The 22,349-nt window shown below is 37.6% G+C and overlaps 1 protein-coding gene across 3 annotated transcripts in view; it reads left to right on the top strand.

Moving 5' to 3' along the window:
- NEK7 (NIMA related kinase 7) overlaps positions 1-22,349 on the top strand; it is a 67,125-nt gene that overhangs the window by 34,880 nt on the left and 9,896 nt on the right. For all 3 annotated transcript variants that reach the window (XM_040072647.2, XM_040072649.2, XM_040072648.2), the window contains exons 6-9: positions 5,002-5,110; positions 7,337-7,444; positions 14,668-14,762; positions 19,219-19,332. In XM_040072647.2, coding sequence (XP_039928581.1) covers positions 5,002-5,110; positions 7,337-7,444; positions 14,668-14,762; positions 19,219-19,332 — 426 coding nt within the window. The remainder of the gene's footprint in view (positions 1-5,001; positions 5,111-7,336; positions 7,445-14,667; positions 14,763-19,218; positions 19,333-22,349) is intronic.

Raw genomic sequence — 22,349 nt, 5'->3', positions numbered from 1 at the left:
CGAATAGAGGAAGATTTAATTTTTTAAAACTTCTTAATGTGAATTCTGAAGGGGTAAAAAATAAATGTATGGCATCTTCAGTAAGGGGAGATATAAGCAACTGTTAATAAAAGTTGGGAAACAAACCAGGTAAATATTTTTATTTTCGTCACTTTGCTGGCTGAATGCTTGCTGCTTTTGCTGTGTTTGGTTGATAGATGACAAATAGTTTGGGTGGGTTTTTCTGGTATTTGTTCTCTTTTTACAAGTAAGAGACAGCTGCTACTCTTGAAATGTAGGCAAATTTGATGACACTGTATATCAAACTGAATGAATGAATCAGGATGTGGTGGGAAGTTCTATTTTTGTTCTGCATAGAAAGCAAAGAGAAATGGCAGAAAACTTGCCATGGTCTAAATTAGCTGAGTTAATCAAAGAACAGAACCAGACAAAACTCCTGGGATGCTGCCTTGCTACTACAGTTATATAGATTTTAAAACAGAAAACAAGATTTAGGTCCAGACTTCCTTTCTATATTCACGAGTCTCCAAAATATCGGGATGTTGTGGCCATCTTCACTGGTCTGTCTTTCTGAGCCTGTATGTCCTTGCCTGTTGTGGTTTGGTTGTGTTATATTCACAGAGGGAGAGCTCTTGCTTTTGCTTCCATACTTGCCTGTTAAGGCTGCCTGACCTCCTCTTTCCTCTCTGATTTTCCTGCTCGTCCATATTAAAAAAAGCTCCCAAAGAGACACAGTCTGAAGTGGTCAAGAGCTTGATTGTGTTACTCAGAAGTTCTGTGTAATCATTTTTGCAGCTCTTTCCTCTTGATGCAGTTCAGATTTCTTCCCACTGGTATCTGGCTGTTGAATCACTGTGTCTTATATGTCTATACAGTAAAATGTCAAAACCTTCCATGCTTTGTTTTTGTAAGCTGTAAATGAAGTCATGAGAACACAAAGATGTGATCAATATTCTTATCAAATCATGAAAGAAAGGGAGGAATCTGTTTAAGGTACTGAAATCATCATTCTCATTTTACTTTCCTTCCAAATACTGTGTTTCAAAAAACATATCTAGACTATAGCATGTGTAGGGAAAAATTCAGATATGTGTTCTTGTGGGGTTGTTTGACAGTTCCACAGTTCTTTTCTTTTTTTGAAATAATGACTCTGCAAAATTGTTTTTAGATGATCAGTTTATCAACTCTCCACAAGAGAAGTTCATAAACATCTTCTGTTCTTTAGTCCAGTTAGCTTCTTAAACACTTACTGTGTTGTCTTTTTTCTTATTTATTCCTAATTTTTCAGTGACACCTAAACCAGACTAAATCACACCTTGAAATCTTCCAGTACAGCAACATCAGAACTGAATGCTAAATTGCTTTACCAAGAGCAGTTATTGAGATGTAGGCAGTCATATCTGAGTTTCTAGTTGTGTGGAAATTACCTGTATTCACTCTCTCTACTCCTCTGCGGGAAATCCTTAGTTTTCTTATAAAATCCAAACATAATCCTGCATGGTTCCTGTAAGTATTGTCTGAATTTTACCTTTTAAGCCTAGGTAGGACCAGCTGCTAACTGCTGTCACTTTTGGAGTTCCACCTTTAAAGCATCGTCTTTAGAAACTCAGTATAACATAATTTCATGCCTTTATGTTGACTTCAGACTCTTTTCTCCATCTATCCTTTACATTTTGTTTGTCAAGAAACTGAGTGATATTTGCTACTTAGGTATAGGGCAGCTGTATTTAATTTCATTAGGATGGAAGCATTTGGATTTAATTTTTCTTTTAGCAATCCATTAGAGAACCAGCAGAGTTCTGTTTTCCCACAATGAAACTGCTCAGTCATTCTGTAAAAGGGATGAAAATATGAGGTGGTGATACATACAGCCTGCCTGTCTTTTAAAGCTCTTTAAGGCATTTGATTAGCAAATTTATGACCACCAAAATGTCCAGTTGTATTAAATGACTGAATTGCAGTTTTATCCACAATATATTGACATTATGGTGACTCTTCAAAGTAGTTTTTTGTGATTCCATTCTCAGATGGAGATGGACATTTTGTGGGATATGGCTTTTGAAACAAATAATTCTTGCCGGGAGCCAGCCTGCTGCCGAAGCATGCCTGATGTCCTGCTTACCTGACAAAGCGCTGGCTTGCAGCACTGCCCAAATTTTTAATGCACGTGTACAAGCAGCTCCCTTTTTGCCCAGCTTCAACTGGTTTGAGATTGATCTTTCACCTCAAACAGGATCATGTTTTTTTAATGTCACAGCCTAGAAGGTCAGTGGTCTGAGGGACATCAGGACTGTCCTTTGAGCCTAAGACAGGTGGAAGAAGGAGAATAATCAAGTGTTGAAGATGAGAGCACTTCAGAGAGCTGTATGTCAGGCTGAGTTCCTCTGGGGGCAAATCTGGGCAGGTAATGCCAACCCATGTACAGTGGCAGAGAACGGTGTGAAGTTAACTTGGTGGCATGGACCTTGGAATGCTTCAGGCACTAAGCAATGGATTAGTTTGAGCATTGACTGTGGTGCTGCTATGCTGTGCTACACCAGATGTTAAAAATTATTGTTGCAGCATCATATCTTCTGCATTCTGGCTTCCTTGTAGGGAGGGAGCAAACACCGCAATCGTTAGAACTGCATTTTGCATTGCAGACTCTTTTAAAATTAAGGAGAAAGGAAAAGATCCTGCTTTGAATACTGTTCATGTGTGCTATATGAATTTAATTATGCTGTTTGGCATAAAAATAGGTTTGTCTGTGTTTTCCATCAACTTACATTTCTTGTTAAAAGGTAGGGTTCTAAACAGAAATGGAATTTTCCTTACTGACTTTTCTCAGAATTAACTGTGCCTGCTGGATTGTTTCCTAGAAGTGTACGACTTGTTTCAATAGCTGGTTTTGCAAAATTCATCTTTTTGGTGGTGGCTTTTCATCACTTTCGCCTATTGGACAACAGCCTAAGAAAAAATTGAGAACATATATTTTGAGGGAGGACGATAGAGTAATTAATTACTGAGCAACATAATGTTCATTGAGTTTATTTTAAAGATAATTATATTATTTTTAAGCCCATGCAAATGGAAACGCTGCCTGTTTCTTTGTGTGGTTTTAAACATCGTTAACAAATCTAGCAGCCCTCTTTTCAATCCTTGTTAGATGGATAAATTCTCTAGGATTAAGTAGCATTGTTGATGCTTTCAGGAGGAGGTTATTACTGTTCTGCAAAATTATTAATGTCTTCAGCAGAATGAGACGACGTCTGCCACGCTTCAAGTTGCATCCTTGCACTGTAAGAACTGAAGCCAATTTTGTAGTGTACATCAGCTACAGTGCTAGGGATGACAAGTGAATAAAGTGTTAGAAGAAAACTTGTACATAAATACTTTGAAAGTACACTGATGTACTTAAAGTAAATTGGAATGGGAATGTGTAATTGAAAATCTTCCCATTTCTGGGATTTTGTGAACGGTGTTTCATCACCACTTGTACTTGCATTTGAGCTAAAAAAATAATAATTCCGAGTGTTTAAATAAAGTATCTATTTATAATTATGATAATTTCAGAATGCATTTTAAATCAAGGAACTATGCTTTCATGTACACATACTTAGATGTATTGTGTATTTGTTTTCAAATGAAAAGAAACCTGGTCTCCATCTTCCTGTTGACATCAAACAATCCTCTGATATGCAAATCCAGCTATAGGGAGAACAGATACACAGGGCTTGCTTGGATTCCGTCCAAGACTGAAAGAAAATTATATTTAAAGATGTAATTTATGTGCTTTGCCTCATTTAAATGAAAATGCATTTTGAAATAATCCCTATAACTAAAAGCATTTGGTGGAATCTGAAGATCCTTTGTACGACTGCAATTTGCTATAGGTAGTTTAGAAGCATCTCTCTCATGCTCCAGTGTGTCTCTAATGTGCGGATGCAGCTGTCAACTTCGCAGTGGCGTGTTGGAACATAGTATGAAAATATTTTTATTTTCGAAAATGAATAGATTTTTGTCATGTGAACTTTCTTAAGGCGTTCACGGGTGTGAAGTCTGTACAATTAAAATACATCAAGTACTTTGCTTTCCATGTAAAATTTTGTTAGTCTTGATGTTGTTTATGTATTTTCTCCTTGTGTGTATCTTCCAAACCGGATGCAATATGATTTCTTCGGAAACAGAAGCTAAACAAGCAACGATTTTTCAATCTTTTTCCCTTTAGCTGTAGAATTTATAATGATTAAACTTGTACAGTTTAACATTGGCTGAATTCCCGGTTTTCAGTAGGTATCTTTGGAGGATTGTTACTCAGTTCCTGAATAAAACATTTGAAGTTGATGCGTATAGCAGAGTGTAATTGTTTTGTGTAAGCTTTAACAGGCCAGTGAACAGTTAACAGTGATCAGGAATGGGTTTTTATACGGGATAGAAAATACTTGAACAGGAGTTACATCACTGTGCAATTTTCAGAAATCATGGTTCCTTTAGTTCCCTTTCATGTATTGCAGAAGTTTCTAAAACTGTGACCAGTTCTTCTTATATGATCTTTGTGACTGTGTGATACTGCTATTCTTTTTTTCTTCTTTTTAGAAAATGAGGGTATGGCAATCAATTTTGGTGTAAGGAATTGTATTTAGTTTGGGACGTTCTGTGGCACATAACATTTATTTGTTCTGTGGCTACTTTATACTAGATTCCTCTGACCACGTTGATCCAACACTGAGGAGAGCTAAGTACTGTATAAATACTTTTTTGGTGTAGGAGTTTCATTTCATTAATGTTATTCATGGCTCTGTGTTTAGACTGACTTATACACATGCAGTGACGATACATATATTAATATTTAAGGGGAAAGTTTTCCGTGTCAAGAAATTTTGTTGAACTTTTCTCATTAGGTTGTGAGCCTATTGTATTTTTTTATTTTTTTAATTAAGGATTTTCTGTCCTTTTTTTTTTTTTCAGTCATTTAATGCAAGATTTAATTTTTAATATTCACTATCCATATTTGTTTTTAAGCATTTTAAGAAACAGAAGAGGTTGATTCCTGAAAGAACAGTTTGGAAGTACTTTGTTCAGCTTTGCAGTGCCTTGGAACATATGCATTCTCGTCGTGTTATGCATAGAGGTAATATGGGATCAAAGTTAATTTGTCTTTACTAAACCTTTGACTATGTGAAAATTAAGCTAGCTGGAAACAATTTTGACAGCTGAAACAATGTATGTTTCTCTAAGATTTTATAAGTAATACAAAACTGAGAGAAGTCTGTGGTTATACATTTGTTATGGTAGGCATTTGTTTGATAGCAATTTTTTCAAAATAAGAGATGGTTCTGTAAGTGATGGATATCGTGCTATAGCTGCTTCATTTTTCTGGCTCTTCTCTTCTCTCCTGTATTTATGCTTCTATATTTGCCTGTTGTCTTGCCCAAGTGTTGTTACCTGCCTTGCACAGATCTGTCACTCCATTCTTTACACTTCTTGCACCTGGGTGTGTTAAGAGTATCTGCTCGTGCCCTGCTTGCCCATGATGTTACAGGCCCTTCTAGTCCCTTCTCTGTTGGATTGTGTGCAGATGTGAGCATTTCCTCCAGAGTTCTCTGCTCCTTTCTACTATTTCCAATCTCTGTGTCCCAACAGCCCTCGTAGCTGCCACTATCCCTGTCAAGTACTAAATTTCCTTGGCCCATTTGAAACCTTGGTGCTGCTGTCTCCTCTGGATGTGGTCTTCATTTCGCCTCATAACTCTTGAGTCAAAGAAAACAGATCATAGTATAGCTTCTTCTCAGATCTGCTATTTTTTTTGTTTTTTGAAATTGCTCTGGTTATGGGATTGTGAGTTCTGTGTGGGCTGTCACTTTTTGGGTTCAGGTGACATTACCTGTCTCTTAGGTAGGTGGCTCCCTGTGCTAAAACGCAGCTCACTGCCTGATTGAAACTTGATGTCTGCTGAGCTCTGTCATTTGCAGCTGGAAATTTTGCACCCTTAGCAGATGAGCTTAGATACCCCTGCCTCTGCAGATGCCTTTCCTTTGTGATTTTCCTGTGTTTTTGGGTTTTTTTCCCTTTGTGCATTTGTACAGATGCCTGCAAGTGCAAATGATACAAAAAGGACATAAAATACAGATTCTTCCCATTGGGTACAAGTATCTTCCTTTAATATCCTTTACAGTTAATTTCCCTCTATTTTAGCGCAAAACGAAAGGATTTAAGTTCCTTGAACTGAACTACTAAGTTCAAAGCTTCTGGCAAACCTATGGCAAATCTAATGATTCCATAGTTACATACCAAAAGTAATGACAATTAAAGCTATTTTTAAATTGAGCTACATCAGTGTTGGATTATTACACAAAGGCTTATCCAAACTCCTGAAAACTGGGTCAGATAGCAGGAGAACATAATTGCTTCTGTCTTCCTCTAAAGCTTGTAAGGTTTTGTAACTTTTTTACCAGAAACCTGAAAATGCTGGTGTTTGAAGGGTTATTAACCATTCCTTTTACTGTGCCTGTATCTCAGGCAAACTGTACTCTCCTCCTATCAAAGTGAGCTGATCTCTGTGCGTTTAGGGCCAGGGTGGATTGCTCTTCAGCAGAGTAAGAGCTAAACTCCCTTGCCAAACAAATCACAGGTCAGTTTATTTAGAAGACTAACAAGGTAGGTACCTTGTTAGAAATCATAGAATGAAAGTCTCTGTTTGTCTCTAAGGGATTGGATTAAAACTTAAACTGGATATTACTTGTGAAAAATAACTGTCTGGGGTATACATCATTATTTTTCTTTGTTTCTACTTGATTAGCCCTGTTCCCTTGATGAGTTCAAATAACCATTCTCATGAGTAAACTTGCTTCTTTTTTTTAATGCCTGCTCTTACAGAGAATCAGTTATGTATTTCAAAACAAATAACATCATGCCACTGTGGGTAATTTGATTAGCAAAAGCGATGAAAAATGCTTTACACTCTTGAAAACATTTTTACACTGTTACTTAAGACATGGCAAAAGAGGTTCTCTAATTCTCACATAAGTTCTTCTATTAGTTTATATAAAGTAGCAATTAACTCCCCTGTATGTGCTTCTGGACTTTGGGTGTGTGGGTCATTTTGTTTGTTTGCTTTTTTTTTAAAAAAAAATACTTTCCATGGCTCTTGGTTTTCTTTGCTTGAGTGATGTTTGTACTATTAAAATAGTGGATTTGAAGTTCTGCATTCTGGATCCATTCTTTCTGAATAGCACTGTCAAATTCTACTAGTATTAGCTGTAAATAAAATCCTCTTTGCATCTATTATTAATAGAAGAGTAGCTTTTCTTGCAACTTCACTGTGACTTTTAAATTTTTAAATTTATTTTTCTTTCAGATATAAAGCCAGCAAATGTATTCATTACAGCTACAGGAGTAGTAAAGCTGGGAGACCTTGGACTTGGTCGATTTTTCAGCTCCAAAACCACAGCTGCACATTCTTTAGGTAAGCTTTCTCTGAGGTACAGATTTTGGACAGGTAGAGTCTTGTACATGGTGGAAATACTGTGCCCACTCAGGATGAGAAAGAAGAGGATAGGGACCAGCTAAAGCTGTTCTTAAGAAATAATAAAAATCTAATCCTAAAGATGTTCTTAACAAAAAAAATGGTCAGCGCCGGGGACAAATACAGAAATGCTGTAGCACTGAGGCATTACTTTCAGCATGCTGTGGGTATATTCCCTCCTTTGTTTGCATAATTTAATGTATGTTTCTGCTTCTGAACAAGTCTTTTAAGACAACAGTGTTACCTAGAAATGCTAAGAAAAAAGAGGGTGATAACATGGATGCAATTTTAAAAAATTGATTTGAACTTTATTCAGTGTTGGAAGGAATCTCGTAGTTCTGTGTGCCTGAGTTGCACTAATGACCTCTTGGTTATGGGATTTCAAAGGGCTCTCAGAGGAGCTTCCATTTTTTTCAGGTGACATTTCTCAATATAAGCTTAGGTAGCTGAGAGGAGATCAGAATTAACAAAATCAATTCCCAGATAGCTTTTTTCCTATTCTTGTTTTTATAAGTTTTCTGAAATGCTCAGTTTATTCTTTGCTAGCACACAAAATTAGCAGTGTATTATTTCTATTCAAACAAAATTTTCATGTAATTTGCATCTTTCGAGTAGCATGTAAATACTAGGATGATTAAGAAACCTTTAAAGAAGAAAAAATAAATATTTGGTGCATATTTTAAGTTTAGAAGTAGGTAATGGATGAATGACACAATCTAAGAGAATCTCTGTAGAAGAGAAAAGTGTTGTATATAGGGTAACATCTGGTTTAAAGAGAAATGTAGGAATTAGTGTTCATAATACTGTTGGGGTTTTTTTTAATAGAAAGCATTCTTTTCCCTCACTGAAGTGTCTGTGTTTGGTGGCTGCTGAACTCAAGCCTGTTCATTGACTGCATCTTTGTCAGGGTTGTACCACATTGGAGGTGTGAGTGACACACGTGTTAATGGCCAAAAATATAATATTTTGGACAGGAAATCTTTGACACTGTCCTTATTTCTCTGTCCTCCAGAAAGCCTTTGGTCACTCCTTTGTGCCCTCCAGTTTTTGCCATGTTTGGTGCAGACTGGTGAAGTCAAACCCATGAGTGACAGCTGAGGTGTTATTAGGACCCCCAGACACGGAGTGCGCTCCTGCATCGGCAGGGGGCTGAGGAGCAGTGGGGAGCCCAGGCTGGAAACGTGCTCAGGCTCCAGGCTGGAGGTCAGGCAGGGGTGTCTGCGGCTGTGCTGCTGTCACAGGGCTCAGTGTGTCTCCCAGAGTGCTGCTGATTGCTGCCCTTGTGGCCATCCCTGGCAGCACTGTGGGGAGGTCAGTTTGGGTTCTTGTAGGTGGGCTCTGCTCCTGCCTGCTGATGGAAGGAGGCTGTGAAGAGGCAGCTGTAAATCCTAATCTGAGGAGTAGGAGCTCGTGAATAAGGCAGAGGTCAGCAGTGAGGGTGAGAGAGTGGACTTGCATTTTGAGGCACAAGTCAGGAAGTTGAAGAGGAGCAGATTGCCTCAACCCTGGATTATTTTGGCTCCTGGCAGGGGAATGGTTGCGAGGGCTGAGCTGGAAATTTAACAAAGCTGAAGACTGCACCGGAGTTAAAAAAACAGTATAAAACCCCTGAGCCCTTTAAAGCTCACCCTTTATGGATCCAAGAGTCATCCAGAGAGCGGGGGAGGGAGTGGAGGATGACTGCTTTGTTTCTTCTGTTGGTTGCTGTGTCTTGGTAGAGGAGGTGGTGTTTTTTTTTTTTTTTTTTTCTTTTCCCCCATCTCCTCTTTTCTCATTTCCCTCTTAATTATGACCTAATGTCAGAATTCAACCTAGAAAAAAGGTTTGTGTCAGCTGTTAACTTAGGCTACAGAGGAGACAGTGATTTTCTGATTTGCCATGTCATTAGCAGAGACCACTTTTTAAATTGATTTCTTCTGCAGTTTCTGATGCTAGCTTTCTTGAAATTTCTTTCAGAGTTGTATCTTTTTATGATTCCATAAACCTTTGGTGCACGTAACCTAGTAAATTACAAACATATGTGTAGCAATTTATACTTGTTTGCAGGCTTTATAAAAATTTCAGTAGCAAACTAGATTTAGGCTTAAAGAGATAAAGAAATGTACTAAAATTTTAATTAGCTACACTTCTAACTGCTAATTATGAATAATACTGATTTAATTAGAATCTTTGCTGATGGTCCATTTGAGACAAATGAAAAAACTGCACTGGACAGGTTTTATTCATGTTCTTTTTCTATACAGCTTTATCAAGAATTTTCTATTGTCGTGCCTATATCTTTTTGGAAATGGAAAACCTTTCTTACAGAAGGGCAGAGGAAATGGAGGCATATGATATTGTTGATTTGATACAAACTTGACAAAATTTCTTGTTTTCAGAAGACTTTATATTAGAAAGGGGAAATACGATCCAAAGAAGATTTTACTCCTTTCCCTAGAACTGTGTTAGGGTTTTCTTGCTGCTGTTGTTTTAATGGCTGAATGCCAGGCCTTATGTGAAATGGATATCCAGCTCATGGATATATGCATTTTTTTCTTTGTTAGCCATTCAGTGGATGTAAAGATAAGTCCTTTCATATTTCAGCTACCAAAAAGATCACTTGATTTCTCAGCTGAGCTGTAAGGCTGCACGGTGTGCTGGCCAGGCAGGCACTGCCACCAGCAAGGGGATCCCTTCCTGCAGGGCAAAGGAGCAGATCTGCAGTCTTCTTAAAATGCTTGAATACAGAGAATCATCTGCATTGGAATTCTGGTCTTTTGTGTTTTGACAATATCTGTCACTTCTGTGATAGTGCTGTTCCCAGCACAGACTATGTTACGTGAGAGGTTTGACCATAAAGTCACACAGGTTGTGGTGAATAAAATACCTTGTGAAAATGTGTGCAAGTACTCTCTTCTCCTCTCCTCTCACATAAGTGTCTCTAACGCAGTAGAGGGTGTGCTGAGGTGGTCTGCAGCACCATTCTGTGAACATACTAAACTCCACTTAGATACCCGGCCATCCTCAGAACCTGCACCCTCAGTGTATAGTCAGGCAGGGAAATCTGCAGCTGAGTCATTGCAATCATCAAAGAAGCTGTGTTAAAGTAGCTCTTGTATTTTATGTACAGAATAGTGAGATTTCTTCGGTAGCTTGAAAGCTGAAGAGAAATTATTGTGGTGTTACAAAATAACTCAAGATATTTATAGATTGTCTTCTGTAGAAGGACTGTTTGCTCATTGTGGGCTAGGTTGCAGAGTTAGTTTGGAGAAGTACAGTATTTTGGGTCCTGTCCTTGAAGATGAGCCCTTGACTTAGGCATCTCCTATAGCTATATTAAATAAATACAAACCCTTGAATATTATAGAATCAGTAGGGTTGGAAAGGACCTCCAGGCTGCTTGTTTGTGATGTGGTTTGTCTGTCTTCAGCATCCACATTCATCTTGTTAAGCATGTTGTATTGAACTTTATATTACAAAATTGCTGTGATCTCATGGACACTGAGTCATACATAAACTATCTTTTGGTTACTGAAATTTGGCCTTTTTATCCCCCTTCCTGAATTCTGATAGTTATGTATGCCAGTGCATGAAATGTCAGTAATGATTGTGGCCATTTTTGAAACTGGTCTTTTAAACCTGTCTTGAATGAACCACTACATTGTTTATATAAGTAGATTTAGCATTTACCAGGCCGATTTTTCTTGCAGCCTAAAAATGCTTGATAGCTTTTAGAGCTAGTAACTATTGTAGACTAGTAACTGTATTAGAGCAGCTTTCTCTGTTTCATTCCACTCCTTGATGCACTTAACTTTACTCAGATACATTGTGAGTTACATGTTTATCCAGGTAGTAAGATGGACTGTTGATAACATAACTCCATTTTTTGTAAGATTCTTTGCCTCTGATCATTCAAATCAGCTCCCTGCTCTGTATTAACCACCATTTCCATTATGTCCATTCCCTCTACCAGTAACAGGAAACTTGCATAAACACTCAACACTTTCTGTACCTACAGCATCTTTAAAGGGAGGGAGCTCCAGAGCAGTAGCAGATTCTGAAGAGACACTGTATTTGATCCAGACCATTTTCAAGGAGGTTTACTGTTCAGATTTGCAGGTTATCACAGGTCTGCAAATGCAGTGAGCAGAATGCTGAAGTTACTGATTTTTGTTCTTAAAAATGTAGGCACCTCAATGATTTAGCTCCTTTTCTTGTGTTATCCCACCTCTGTGTCTTCAGATAAATAAAGGAAGTCGGGAAATTGCATATCTCTATACTACTGGGATGCTGTATTTCACTTAGCAGAAAAGAAACAGATCCAGGAAGGAAATATAACATATAATCACACTGGTAGTTGCTTACAAGCAACACAGCTATATCCTGAGAGCGCTCACTGTGTTAAAGGGATCATTGCAATGCTTTCAGTAGTTCCTGAATGTCAGAATAATGAATCTTTAGTGTCATGTTCTGTTATAAACTGGTTACAAGTAGTAATGATGTCTGAATCTTCAGGTTATTTGTGTGATTCCATAAGTAACATAACTAATTTCAATTCCTTTCACTAGTTGGTCATCGGGGGCCTCAGGTTCTATTGTAGTGAAGGTGTTACACTAGGCTAAACGCTGTGAAATGGTAACATTTGTTCTTGCTTTTCACTATCATCAATCTTTCACGGTCATATCAGACCCCTGATGTATCAGCAGACTTCCCAGAGCTACTGGTTAAAATTACCTTTGCTTTTGGTAGACTGTGAACCTTCAAACCTCAGTGTTTTCAGCTGCCCCCTGTGGATTCTGTGAAGCCTCTTTCTGGCACATTACTCACTGCCAGCCACTTGTGCTGTACCTCAGAGCAGCAGAGGCACTGCTGCTGTAGCCAGTGAACAGCCACATACCTATTAAACTTATTTCTGTTGTTAGATGAATTCTGCCAATAAAGCAACAGAATATATTAAACCAGGGCTTTAATTAATGGATACAGAATGTAGCTGAAATTTTTCAGAGGTGTCTGAGCTCAGAAGTCCTTGGGGTGTTAAAAAAAAAAAAATCGAGGGAAATAAAACAGTAATATAATAAAAATATGAAACCACTTTCCAATGTTTACTTGCAGTTCCAGTCTTAAGATATGTCATTAAGTGCCCATTAAAGTACTGATGTTGAAGCAGTAGAGAACAGAGTTGCTTCTGGATATTTTGGTAGTTATTTTGGCATTGTGGTCTACCCATCTGCTTGCCTGTTGTTTCACAGGGAAAAGACTCTTCTCTGTTGTGGGTGAATGCAAACATCCCATGAGAGTAAATGTCTCCCACAGTTCTCTCGTGTTGCCTTTCCCCAGCCTTGCTCCTTTTGAGCTGTTAGCATTGGCAGCCTCAGTGCGGAGCTGCACTGAGTGCTCAGCCCAGCGCGGAGGGACGGGGGCTCTGGCACCCTCTGCTTTCCCGGAGCTGGAAATCTCCCCCAGGATGTTTAGGGGGCCAGATCCATTGGAGGATACATATGGGGACCTCTGTCTTTGCCTGTCTCTTACAGTTTGTGTGGATTTTCAGCATGGTTTGCCAAGGAGCAGATCGGGTGAAATTATGGGTTACCAGCAGCAGTGGCCTCAGCTGAGATTGGTGCTTCTCTTCTGGGTTTCCCTGTCTGGGCTGGGCCCTTCAAGGGGGAAAGTAATTCTCCCTCCTCCTTACTCCCTGAGAATGTATGACATAGTTTGACACGCAGCATTTCCTAAAGGTAGGACGCATTGTCAAAACAAAACCCTTAGCTTTTGGAAGTTATTAGAGTAAAACTATCTGTCTGATTACTTAAAGTTATTTAACCTGATCTTTCAGATCAGGAAGTGGAAGTACTTACATATTCACTGTATCTCTGATTCCAGCATTCATAAAGAGATCAATTCTGAATTAGCCTCTTCTATTCAGAAGAGCAGAAGTGAAACCAGATCCTTGCGTTACAATAATATGTGAGGTTCACACCATAAAGTACAAACCAGAGAAATTGTTGATTTTAATTGCTGATGGTGTTGCAAGATGTTTGATTTCACAGTAAAATAAACTTGAACTGACAGAAATCAGTGGGTTTTCATCATCGGGATTCAGTGCTTAAGAAAATATTCAAGCAAAAATGAAATAAAAGTCTGAATAGATCTGTGACTTTTTTTGCTGTTAGGCAGTCATTTTGGGGGGATACAGGGAGAAGGTTCAGAAACAGTGTGCTAAAATTGCTACTACCATTATTTTTCGTAATTTCTTTTTGCTCTGTCATGCTTGGAACCATCACTCAGCTACTTCTTTGTAATGACATTTTTTGTAGAGCTGAAACACCTCTCAGTATTTCACTCTTCCAAGTAACTTGTGACACAGACTAGTAGGGTTTGATTAAAATCAAGGGGAGAGATGTTCTAGAGTATCCAATATAAATCCACTCTGGGACAATCCTAATAAATGCTGCTTTTCAAGAGCATTTCCAGAGCCCACAACTCCGTGGCAGTATTAAGCTGGGACAGGCGCAGATCTGGGAGCTGAAAAGTGGAATTCAGTCCTACAGATGATGGCTGAGTTGCCCATAGGAACCTCTGCTTCTGCTGGGCTCTCTGGTCTTCCTGCCCTCATCTCTGAAGGTCCTGAATCTCAAACTCAGTTTTAATTTCAGCTATTCAGAGTAGCTGTGGTTTGTTGTTGGGTTTTTTTGTTGTTGTTGTTGTTTCAAAACTAGCCTTTTCAGATTTATATATTCTAAAAGCAAGAACAGAACTCACAAAACAAAAAATAAAATTTAGCCCATGGAAGAGAATTTCTAGCTGTTGTTTCTAGTTGCAGTGATAACAGTCCAGAAAAGTAGCAGGGATATGTGTGTGTGTAGTACCTTCCCTTGGTTCTCTTCAGGAGAAACAAATTACTTGTGAGATTCTTTAAAAGCAAAATTTGGAAGTGATCTACAACTTCATAGCTCTGGTAATGAGGTGTGAGCAGTGAAAATAAAGCTGCACTGCATGAAATAGATACCTAATTCATGTATTTCAGTCAAAATTATGTGTCCTAAGTATGAGTTAGAGTTTTTACTGTAGCAAAATGAGAAAGATGAAAAATATTCTTCTACCATGAAAACTGTAATTTTACTACTGTATAACAACAGAAATTTTCATTCAAATATACCTGTGGTTTTTTTTTTTTTTTTTTGCAGTTGGTACACCTTACTATATGTCTCCAGAGAGAATACATGAAAATGGTTACAACTTCAAGTCTGACATCTGGTCTCTAGGCTGTTTGCTCTATGAGGTAATAGTGATATATACAGTGAACTTAATTACATTCTTGTACTTCCCTCTTCCCCTGCCCCCCTCCCCTTACATAACTTAAGCATGTGAAATATTTTTATTTGTGTTTTACTCGAACTTGCCTTTAACTGGGCTTGCTACAAAGATTTTACAGCAATTTCTTGAAGATTTGGCATGACTGAAGGATTTGTAAATGAATAATAGCAAGCCCATGTAAAATTGTTCTAAGTGTTTCCATGGCCTGTGTTGGTTATATGATTTTGGTAATAAATGCATTGAAAAGTAGGACTGATTTGAATATGTAAGTAATGCTTTCAAAAACTGCAATATAGTTATTTTAATACCATTTTCTTATTTTTAGAAATACTTTAAACCTAGTAAAATGATGGAAGAGGTTTACTGTGCTTATTGGTACTAGCTTGGATGAGTTCTCAATTTAATAACTTTGCTGCCCACACATGGATTTTTTCTGTTCTTCTCATGTGATGGTTAAACTGCAATTGTTTAGTTTTCTCTATTGGCACATTTGAGATTGCTAGGTTGACACGTAATTTTAAATAATACTTTGTTCTGAGAAAATAAAGATACAGGGCATATTGAAATGGAGGCAAATGAAGGTGTGAAGAATAGGTAGGCTTCTAAAACAAATACACCTTCCAAGTTCTTTGCGTATCATTTCTTGATTAGAAGAACAAACATTTGCATTGAACGATGCTGGGGAAAAAAATGGTTTCATCAACGACGGCAGTGAAGTCTCCCCAGTCGTGTTCCAGGTAGAAACTAATATGCTGAAGTCACTTTTTCTTCACCTACAAGCCACCTGCCTCAGTGGGTCAGCAGAACTCATTTAACGCATACTCAGCAGTATCAGCACCTCCTTGTTTATTTTAGGATTTTGTAGAAGACGTTGGCAGCCTGATGAGGTTGGATGTTACTGCTAGGTGAATCATCTCCAGTAATACTTGCTTACTTTCTACCATTGATGTTGCTTTGAATATTAAAAGGAAAAATAGCTATATTGCAAGTCTGCGCTTTACAGATGTGTGTACAGCTGTTGCTTTAAATCTTGGAGATCATTCAAGGAAGGAAGTCCAGCTGATAGCAAGTATTTAGAAGTTTGAATCCTGAACTAAAACTTAATCCTGTGTTGGGATTCCTCAACACTGACCATGGCATCTGCCTTGAATTTGAGTGCTCTGCTTTGCACACTTGTCCTGCAAGCCCTAAGGCAGCATAAAGGTAGATGAGCGTTTTTCAGTATTACTGTTTCTTTGCCCCTCATTGGTTTACTTGAGGATTTTTTTAAAACTGGAAACAAACGAGTAAAACCCTTGAATTGCAATTATATAAAATCCCCACAGTTTTAGTTTTTTTCTTTTATGTTATATAAAATAAAATTGCTGGATATAAAAGTACTAAATCATTAGTACTTTTCTAAAGTGTTTTTTAAAGCTTGCTGCCTTAATGCTGGTAGGGTATATTAAACACTGATGTGAATATTAATTTTTTTTTTGATGTGGTAGATAATCCCGAAATACCTAAATAACACAGTTCCATTGATTAACTCAGCATCTTGAAATGCCATTCTCCTTTGATTAATTTTAGAGGTTTCACCAGGATGCTGTTTAAGCTAATAGGAGGTAGTGTTTGTTTTCCTTATTGCAAGAATAAAATAATTAGGGCCCTCGTTGTTGATACAGAGCTGCAATATTGGGCATTGTCTTCAACTATAGCTTTTAATTTCTTTTAGAAGTGCATTTAATTGATTCTGCAACATACCAGATATTTGTCGTAGGTTTTCTTGTTTGGTTTTGGAAGTTTATCTTGCGCATTTATCTGTAGATTTGAAATTTCAGGTATAGCAAATTCAAAATACGTACTCAGCATTTTTCTCATTTAGTGTTTTTTCTTAATTATTGGAAAGTGGTTACTTAAGTTCTTCAAGACTTGTGTGAACTAATGAATGGTGTTTTTTAATCTGTGCAGTTTTGTGCTGGTTGTCTTTCTGTGATTTGTCTATTTCCTGCATTTTAGCATGTTTTATTATGTTGATTTCATGGCGATGTGTATTTATATGTACTGTGGATTGTCTCCAGCTTAATTGGAGAAAAGCTCTGGCTAGTTTATCACATCTCAGTAAAAGCTTAATTGCCGCTGAACTCTTCAGTTATGTTTTAATTTATGTTTAAACTAACTTGTTTTTAAAAATTATTTTTGTAGTGTGTATAACAATTATTCAATACTAACTGTGGTGGCCAATAAGATTTTTCAGAAATATGTTTTAAAGTCTGAATTTTTTAGAGCCCCAGGTATTTCTGAAACCTCAAAAACACTACCAGTGGAGTTTTAATTGATATGCAACAAAGTAGACTTTACTAATTAAAATCAAGATGCTGTGCTTTTGCTACATGGACCTTTACATGAAAAAGTAGGTCTTACACATTTCCTTTTATTGTTCATCGTAGCAATTGCATCCTTACAGGGTTGTAGGTTGGTGGCTTACAGTTAAAAAAAAAAAAAAAAAAAAATAAAATGAAAAAAAAAGGGGGGGGGCGGAAAAGAGAGAGCGAGCTGCCACCAGCCCTGAAGACAGACAGTGGGCTTTGGTCCCTCAGACACCCCCAGAATACTAATCAGCAAAGTCAGACCCTGGAGGTCAGGGAGCAAGTCAATCATTCTAGCGATCGTCTCAGTGTGGAGGATCAAATTAGCCTGAAAAATTCAGCTGCTGGGAGGAGAGGGCGAGCAGCTGTCAGGGGCAGCAGCGAGATGCACTAATGAACCAGATGAATAGTGCAAAAGCTTGAAAATAAAAACAGGACAGTTGACATTTTTCATCTGTCAAAGCAGGAGATGCATGAAAATATAGCATTCCTGTTTTAACTCCTTAGGGGACATTCAGAATTTTTTTAACACTCGGCAGCATTCAAACAAAAGTACTTTTTAATGAACACCTAGAGTACAAAAATGAGTATCTGCGCATTTATTTAGAATTTCTGCATGTGTACAGACCCTGCAGTTGATTTTCCTTTTTTTTTTTTTTCCTTCTTTTCTTTTTGGTCTTCAGCTTGCATTTTTAACATTCTTTTTAAGGTAAGAGACAATGTCGTGTAAATACAAAAACTAACATTATCTTAGTAATACAGATTGGGAGGCGTGTAGGATGGAACTGTAGCATGATACTTGTTTTGGGAGCTTTAAAATTTTTTATTCTTACTCGGAGGCAATATGAAGAAGTACTGAACTGTTTGAGAGCAAATTAATGAGATGCAAAATAAACAGAAGAGAATTTTGGTAATTCTTTTCCTGCATTTCCACCAGTGCTATTGATGCTTAGACATGAAAGAGTTAAACTGCTATCTGGAAGACCACAAGACAGATGAGAGCCATTTTCAGCTTGTCCTGTCCCTGCTGAAGCTCACTGAGTAGCACAGCATGGACTAGCGTGTTTCACACACACTCTGCCTGTCTGGGGAATGTACACATTGTCCTTCCAAAATCAAACTTATTAGCACATGTAGAAAAGGGTGACTGACTTTGGGGCAGCTCTGCACTCGGAGTAGCATTCGTGCTGCTGCAGTTAAAAGATTTCTTAGGCTTTGAACAGAATGGAGAGATTTTAAATGAATTTTTAAATTTCTAACCCAGCTAGCCATAGTATTTGTTTCCGTCTCAAATGTCAAGTTGTAGCATTGCCTGGAAATAAAGGGTAGGTTTATTAATGCTGGTTTTAAGCTGATCAATTATATAAGTGCTCTGCGACAGATTTTCTCGGTTTTGTATTGTAATTGTAAATTATTGCCATAGGTGCCAGTTCTGTGTTTTGGATGGAAGCTTGGGGATATTTTTTTTTTTTTAAAGTATTTTTAAATAATTTATTATGAAGATTTTGGGTCTGAGATTTTGGAAGTATAGACAATAGCTTTTTTTTGCTTTCAAAACCCCCAGTTCTATTGAAGTCTAATGTCATGGCTGTGGAAGGTTACAGAATCTGCTACCATTATCTAGTGTTATCTACACAGTGCATTGCTTTAGGTTAGATAAAATTTTCCTGTAAGTTACACATTATCTTACGAAAGGTCTTCCGAGGAAAAGTAAGGGTTTGGATTCTTTCAGTGTCCCTTGTGGTGCAAGGACTCTCCACTCTCAGCAATATTGTAAACTACTGAGTTTCCCCTCACAGTCTATTAATAAAACCTTAATTCAGATATTGTGTGCAATTCAGATATTGCACTGTTAAGGGTTGTGGCAGCTATGGTTGTATGACATGGAATAAGTACTTACAGTGGTTACAGGAATAGTTTTGGAACTTCTGTTATTACCACTGCAAGGCTCCCTCTAAGCAGAGCATTGAGAGTCATTAAAGGATTACTTTCTATTTGTTACTATTAAAGATTTTATGACAAAATACCTTTACTTAAAACCGCAAACGAAAACTGTACATTTTCTTTAAACAGATGGCTGCACTGCAGAGTCCCTTTTATGGTGATAAAATGAACTTGTACTCTCTGTGCAAGAAGATAGAACAGTGTGACTACCCACCTCTCCCTTCAGATCACTATTCAGAGGAAGTAAGTAATTTTCCTTTTCATGGGTTGGATCCTCAGTTTACGTAAGCTGGCACACTTCCAGGGAAGTAAATGAACTTGTGTGATTTTATGTTATTTGCAGATTATTCCTATAAGTGTTTGCTTGTTGAACTCACTCAAATGTTCCTGTCATAACAAGTCTCTCATGATTTATATTTGAGGGTATTAATGATGGAAACGTCACATGATTAGATTCTTAATTTCATTGGGCTTCCTTGCAAGTATGACAAAATGCTTTCCCAGAATACACAATGATATGTTCCACATGCCAGGATGGGATAGGGTCTTACATCTATAGGGTGCTTTTCTAAAAGCACAGCTATACGTGTTTATGTTGCACAGTAAATTAGCACACTGCCCCTTTTCCTCCAGGGGCCTGCATGAAAATAGATAGAATGTAACTCAGTAGTTAAAACGAATTGTTCAGGTCCCATTTGTCTGCATTATCAAACTGGGATGTGCCGTTCAGTACAATTGAAGAGCAGTTCTTTTGCAAGGAGCGGTTCCTGACAAGACTGAGAGAAATCTCAGAGAAATACAGGCAGATGTAGTATAATTGAATTTGAACAAAAAACTCCTGCAAATCTCATCAGTGCTTGCTTTAAGCTGAGAGTTAACAGTTCTTACTGTCATTAGTGCATTTAAAGCGGAGTACTTGCTTTTATAAGGTCTAAAATGAAAAGAAACTAAACAAAATAAATATTTTTATTAGTGTAACAGAATGAAAAAATAAAAATGCTTGCTTGGTAATGTTCTGAGATGTGAGTTTTGAAATACTTTCCTGCTTTGAAAAGAACAGGGCAAACTGATAGAAGCTGTAAACCAAAGAACAGGTATTAGGAACCAATTCTAATTGAATTCAGACTACATGAATTAAAGATTACTTTGAAAACACAAATAAACACAAGCACTGAAATACTTTTAATAAACATAAAGCATTATACAATTCCATTTATAGACTAGGGGTTGTAATTCCGAACCTTAAATTTTCTTGCATTCACAGACAGTGATTGGACTATTAATAAAAGATTACTGCTCAGTGTTTTGTTTTGTATTTATAGTGACAATTTTCCCCTTTTATGAAACAAACTGGACTTAAAAAGATAATTTGGTGACGTTACAAAGGATGAAATAATGATCTGTTGTGTAATTTATACGCTCTAGCTCTTTGCGGGTTTGCCGGTTAGTCATTTTACCTTGGCCATTTTTAATTATTATTTATTGTAGACTCTAAATATGGCAGTTCATATAACCAGCTTCAGAACTGGAGGCCTAGAAATACAGTAGGGTGTGAACAATAATGCAAAATGATAGCAAGAATGTCAGGGGCCGTTCTTTGTTGTGTCATTCATGCTGTCTTCCTTTTTCCATGAAGCACATGAATATTTCACATATCTGCATCCTCATCGTCTATTCTTCTTGACTAATTTTCAGACTGTCTGAATTTGCATTTCACATGGTAGCTGATTAGGAGATGCCGAATGCAGCAGCGAAGCCTCAGCAGGCGGTTTCCATGGTGACCTTCAGCAGGATTTTAATGATGATACCACTAGTGGTTCGTTGAAGTTGGCCTGCCTGCAAGGCTACTTCGCTGCAGCTAAGTGTGAAGTTGGAGATGTGGATTCCCAGCCAAAGGGCAAATATCAAAGTGTGACCCAGATAGAAGGTCTTAGAGTTTGGGTGGGGAGAGAGATTCCAGCTTTTCCTTACATCTGTATAGGTTTTTTGTTGTGCAAACACATGCAAAGCACAACATGTTACTTTCTGTTACTTCAAAGCAGATACGTACTTCTGCACCTTGGATAAGCCAGTTATCTGCAAAATACATGTAAGTTATTAAAGATAATGAGAGAATCAGAGCTACTATAGGTATTAAGATAAGTAAGAAACAGTTTCTTAAAAGAACAAGTTATGGAAACTGTAATGGGAATATTTTTTATGTTCTGCTGTGAAGACTTGTGCCTTCACTAAGGTATGTGGAAAAACCCACATTTATTACCTATTGCACCGAAATAAAGCATTTTTAGCTTCTGTGAAAAATACTGTTCTGGCATGAAGTGTAAAAAAGAGAAACAAACAAGTGTTATCTGTCATATTACAATACAGTATACAGGTAAATGTTTCACCTGTACAGGAAATAGAGATGTCAAACTTTTATCCAGGTTGGAAGGACACTGGGTGAGCAGTAAAGATCAGGGATCACTGAATAGTAAAACCCACTTCATTTTTTAATGAAAAATAATTTTCTGAAATAAAAACGTCACTGAGTGATGATCTCTGCATCCTCTAATATAGGAGTGTAAATACTTTCATTATAAAGTATAAGACAAGTGCTTTTTCAAGAAACTTTTTGTGAGTAAATTTTAGTGAGTTTTAAGGTGTGACATTTTTTCTAAGTTTTGAAACCTCTGTAAGAGTAACGTGTTAGTAATTGTCTGTGTCGTCAGAGAACAGTGTGACAGAAGGATACACCTTTAGATGGACAGATGGGTAATGTTTTTAAAAACCTTTGATTAGAAATCCTAATGGTCTGAGATGCATTTTCAGAAACTGTTGCTTCAGTGATAGACGCAAGCCAAGATTTTCAAATGCTTGATAACTTTGGATATCCTCAATTTTTAAATATCCCTTAAAAACATCTGGTATTCAGAGTCAGTACTCAGCATTTACTGAAAGCTGTTCTGCTTTAGGGAATTCAAGGCTGGGGCTCCCTTGCCACCTCCAATCAATACTCTTAAAACCTTGTCAGGTAATATTAGTATCACACTGCTTTCATGATGAAGTTTTAAAATCTTCCCTTTGATTGAGGTGCTTTTCTTCTAAAGTCCATTGCCCACCTCCTACCCAGATGTAAAAGCAGAAGGAGCCAGCGGGTCCACAATGGTAGTGTTAGTTGCCAGCAGGTCTTGAGAAAAGCACTCGGAAAAGGCTTCCAGAAGGTTTTATTCACAGTAAGAATGGCCTTGTGTGCAGGTTTTTTTATCCAAACTTCCCTATAT

Source organism: Hirundo rustica, chromosome 9 (assembly GCF_015227805.2).
Source record: "Hirundo rustica isolate bHirRus1 chromosome 9, bHirRus1.pri.v3, whole genome shotgun sequence".
Lineage (NCBI taxonomy): Eukaryota > Metazoa > Chordata > Aves > Passeriformes > Hirundinidae > Hirundo > Hirundo rustica.
This window is presented reverse-complemented; position numbering and strand designations above follow the sequence as displayed.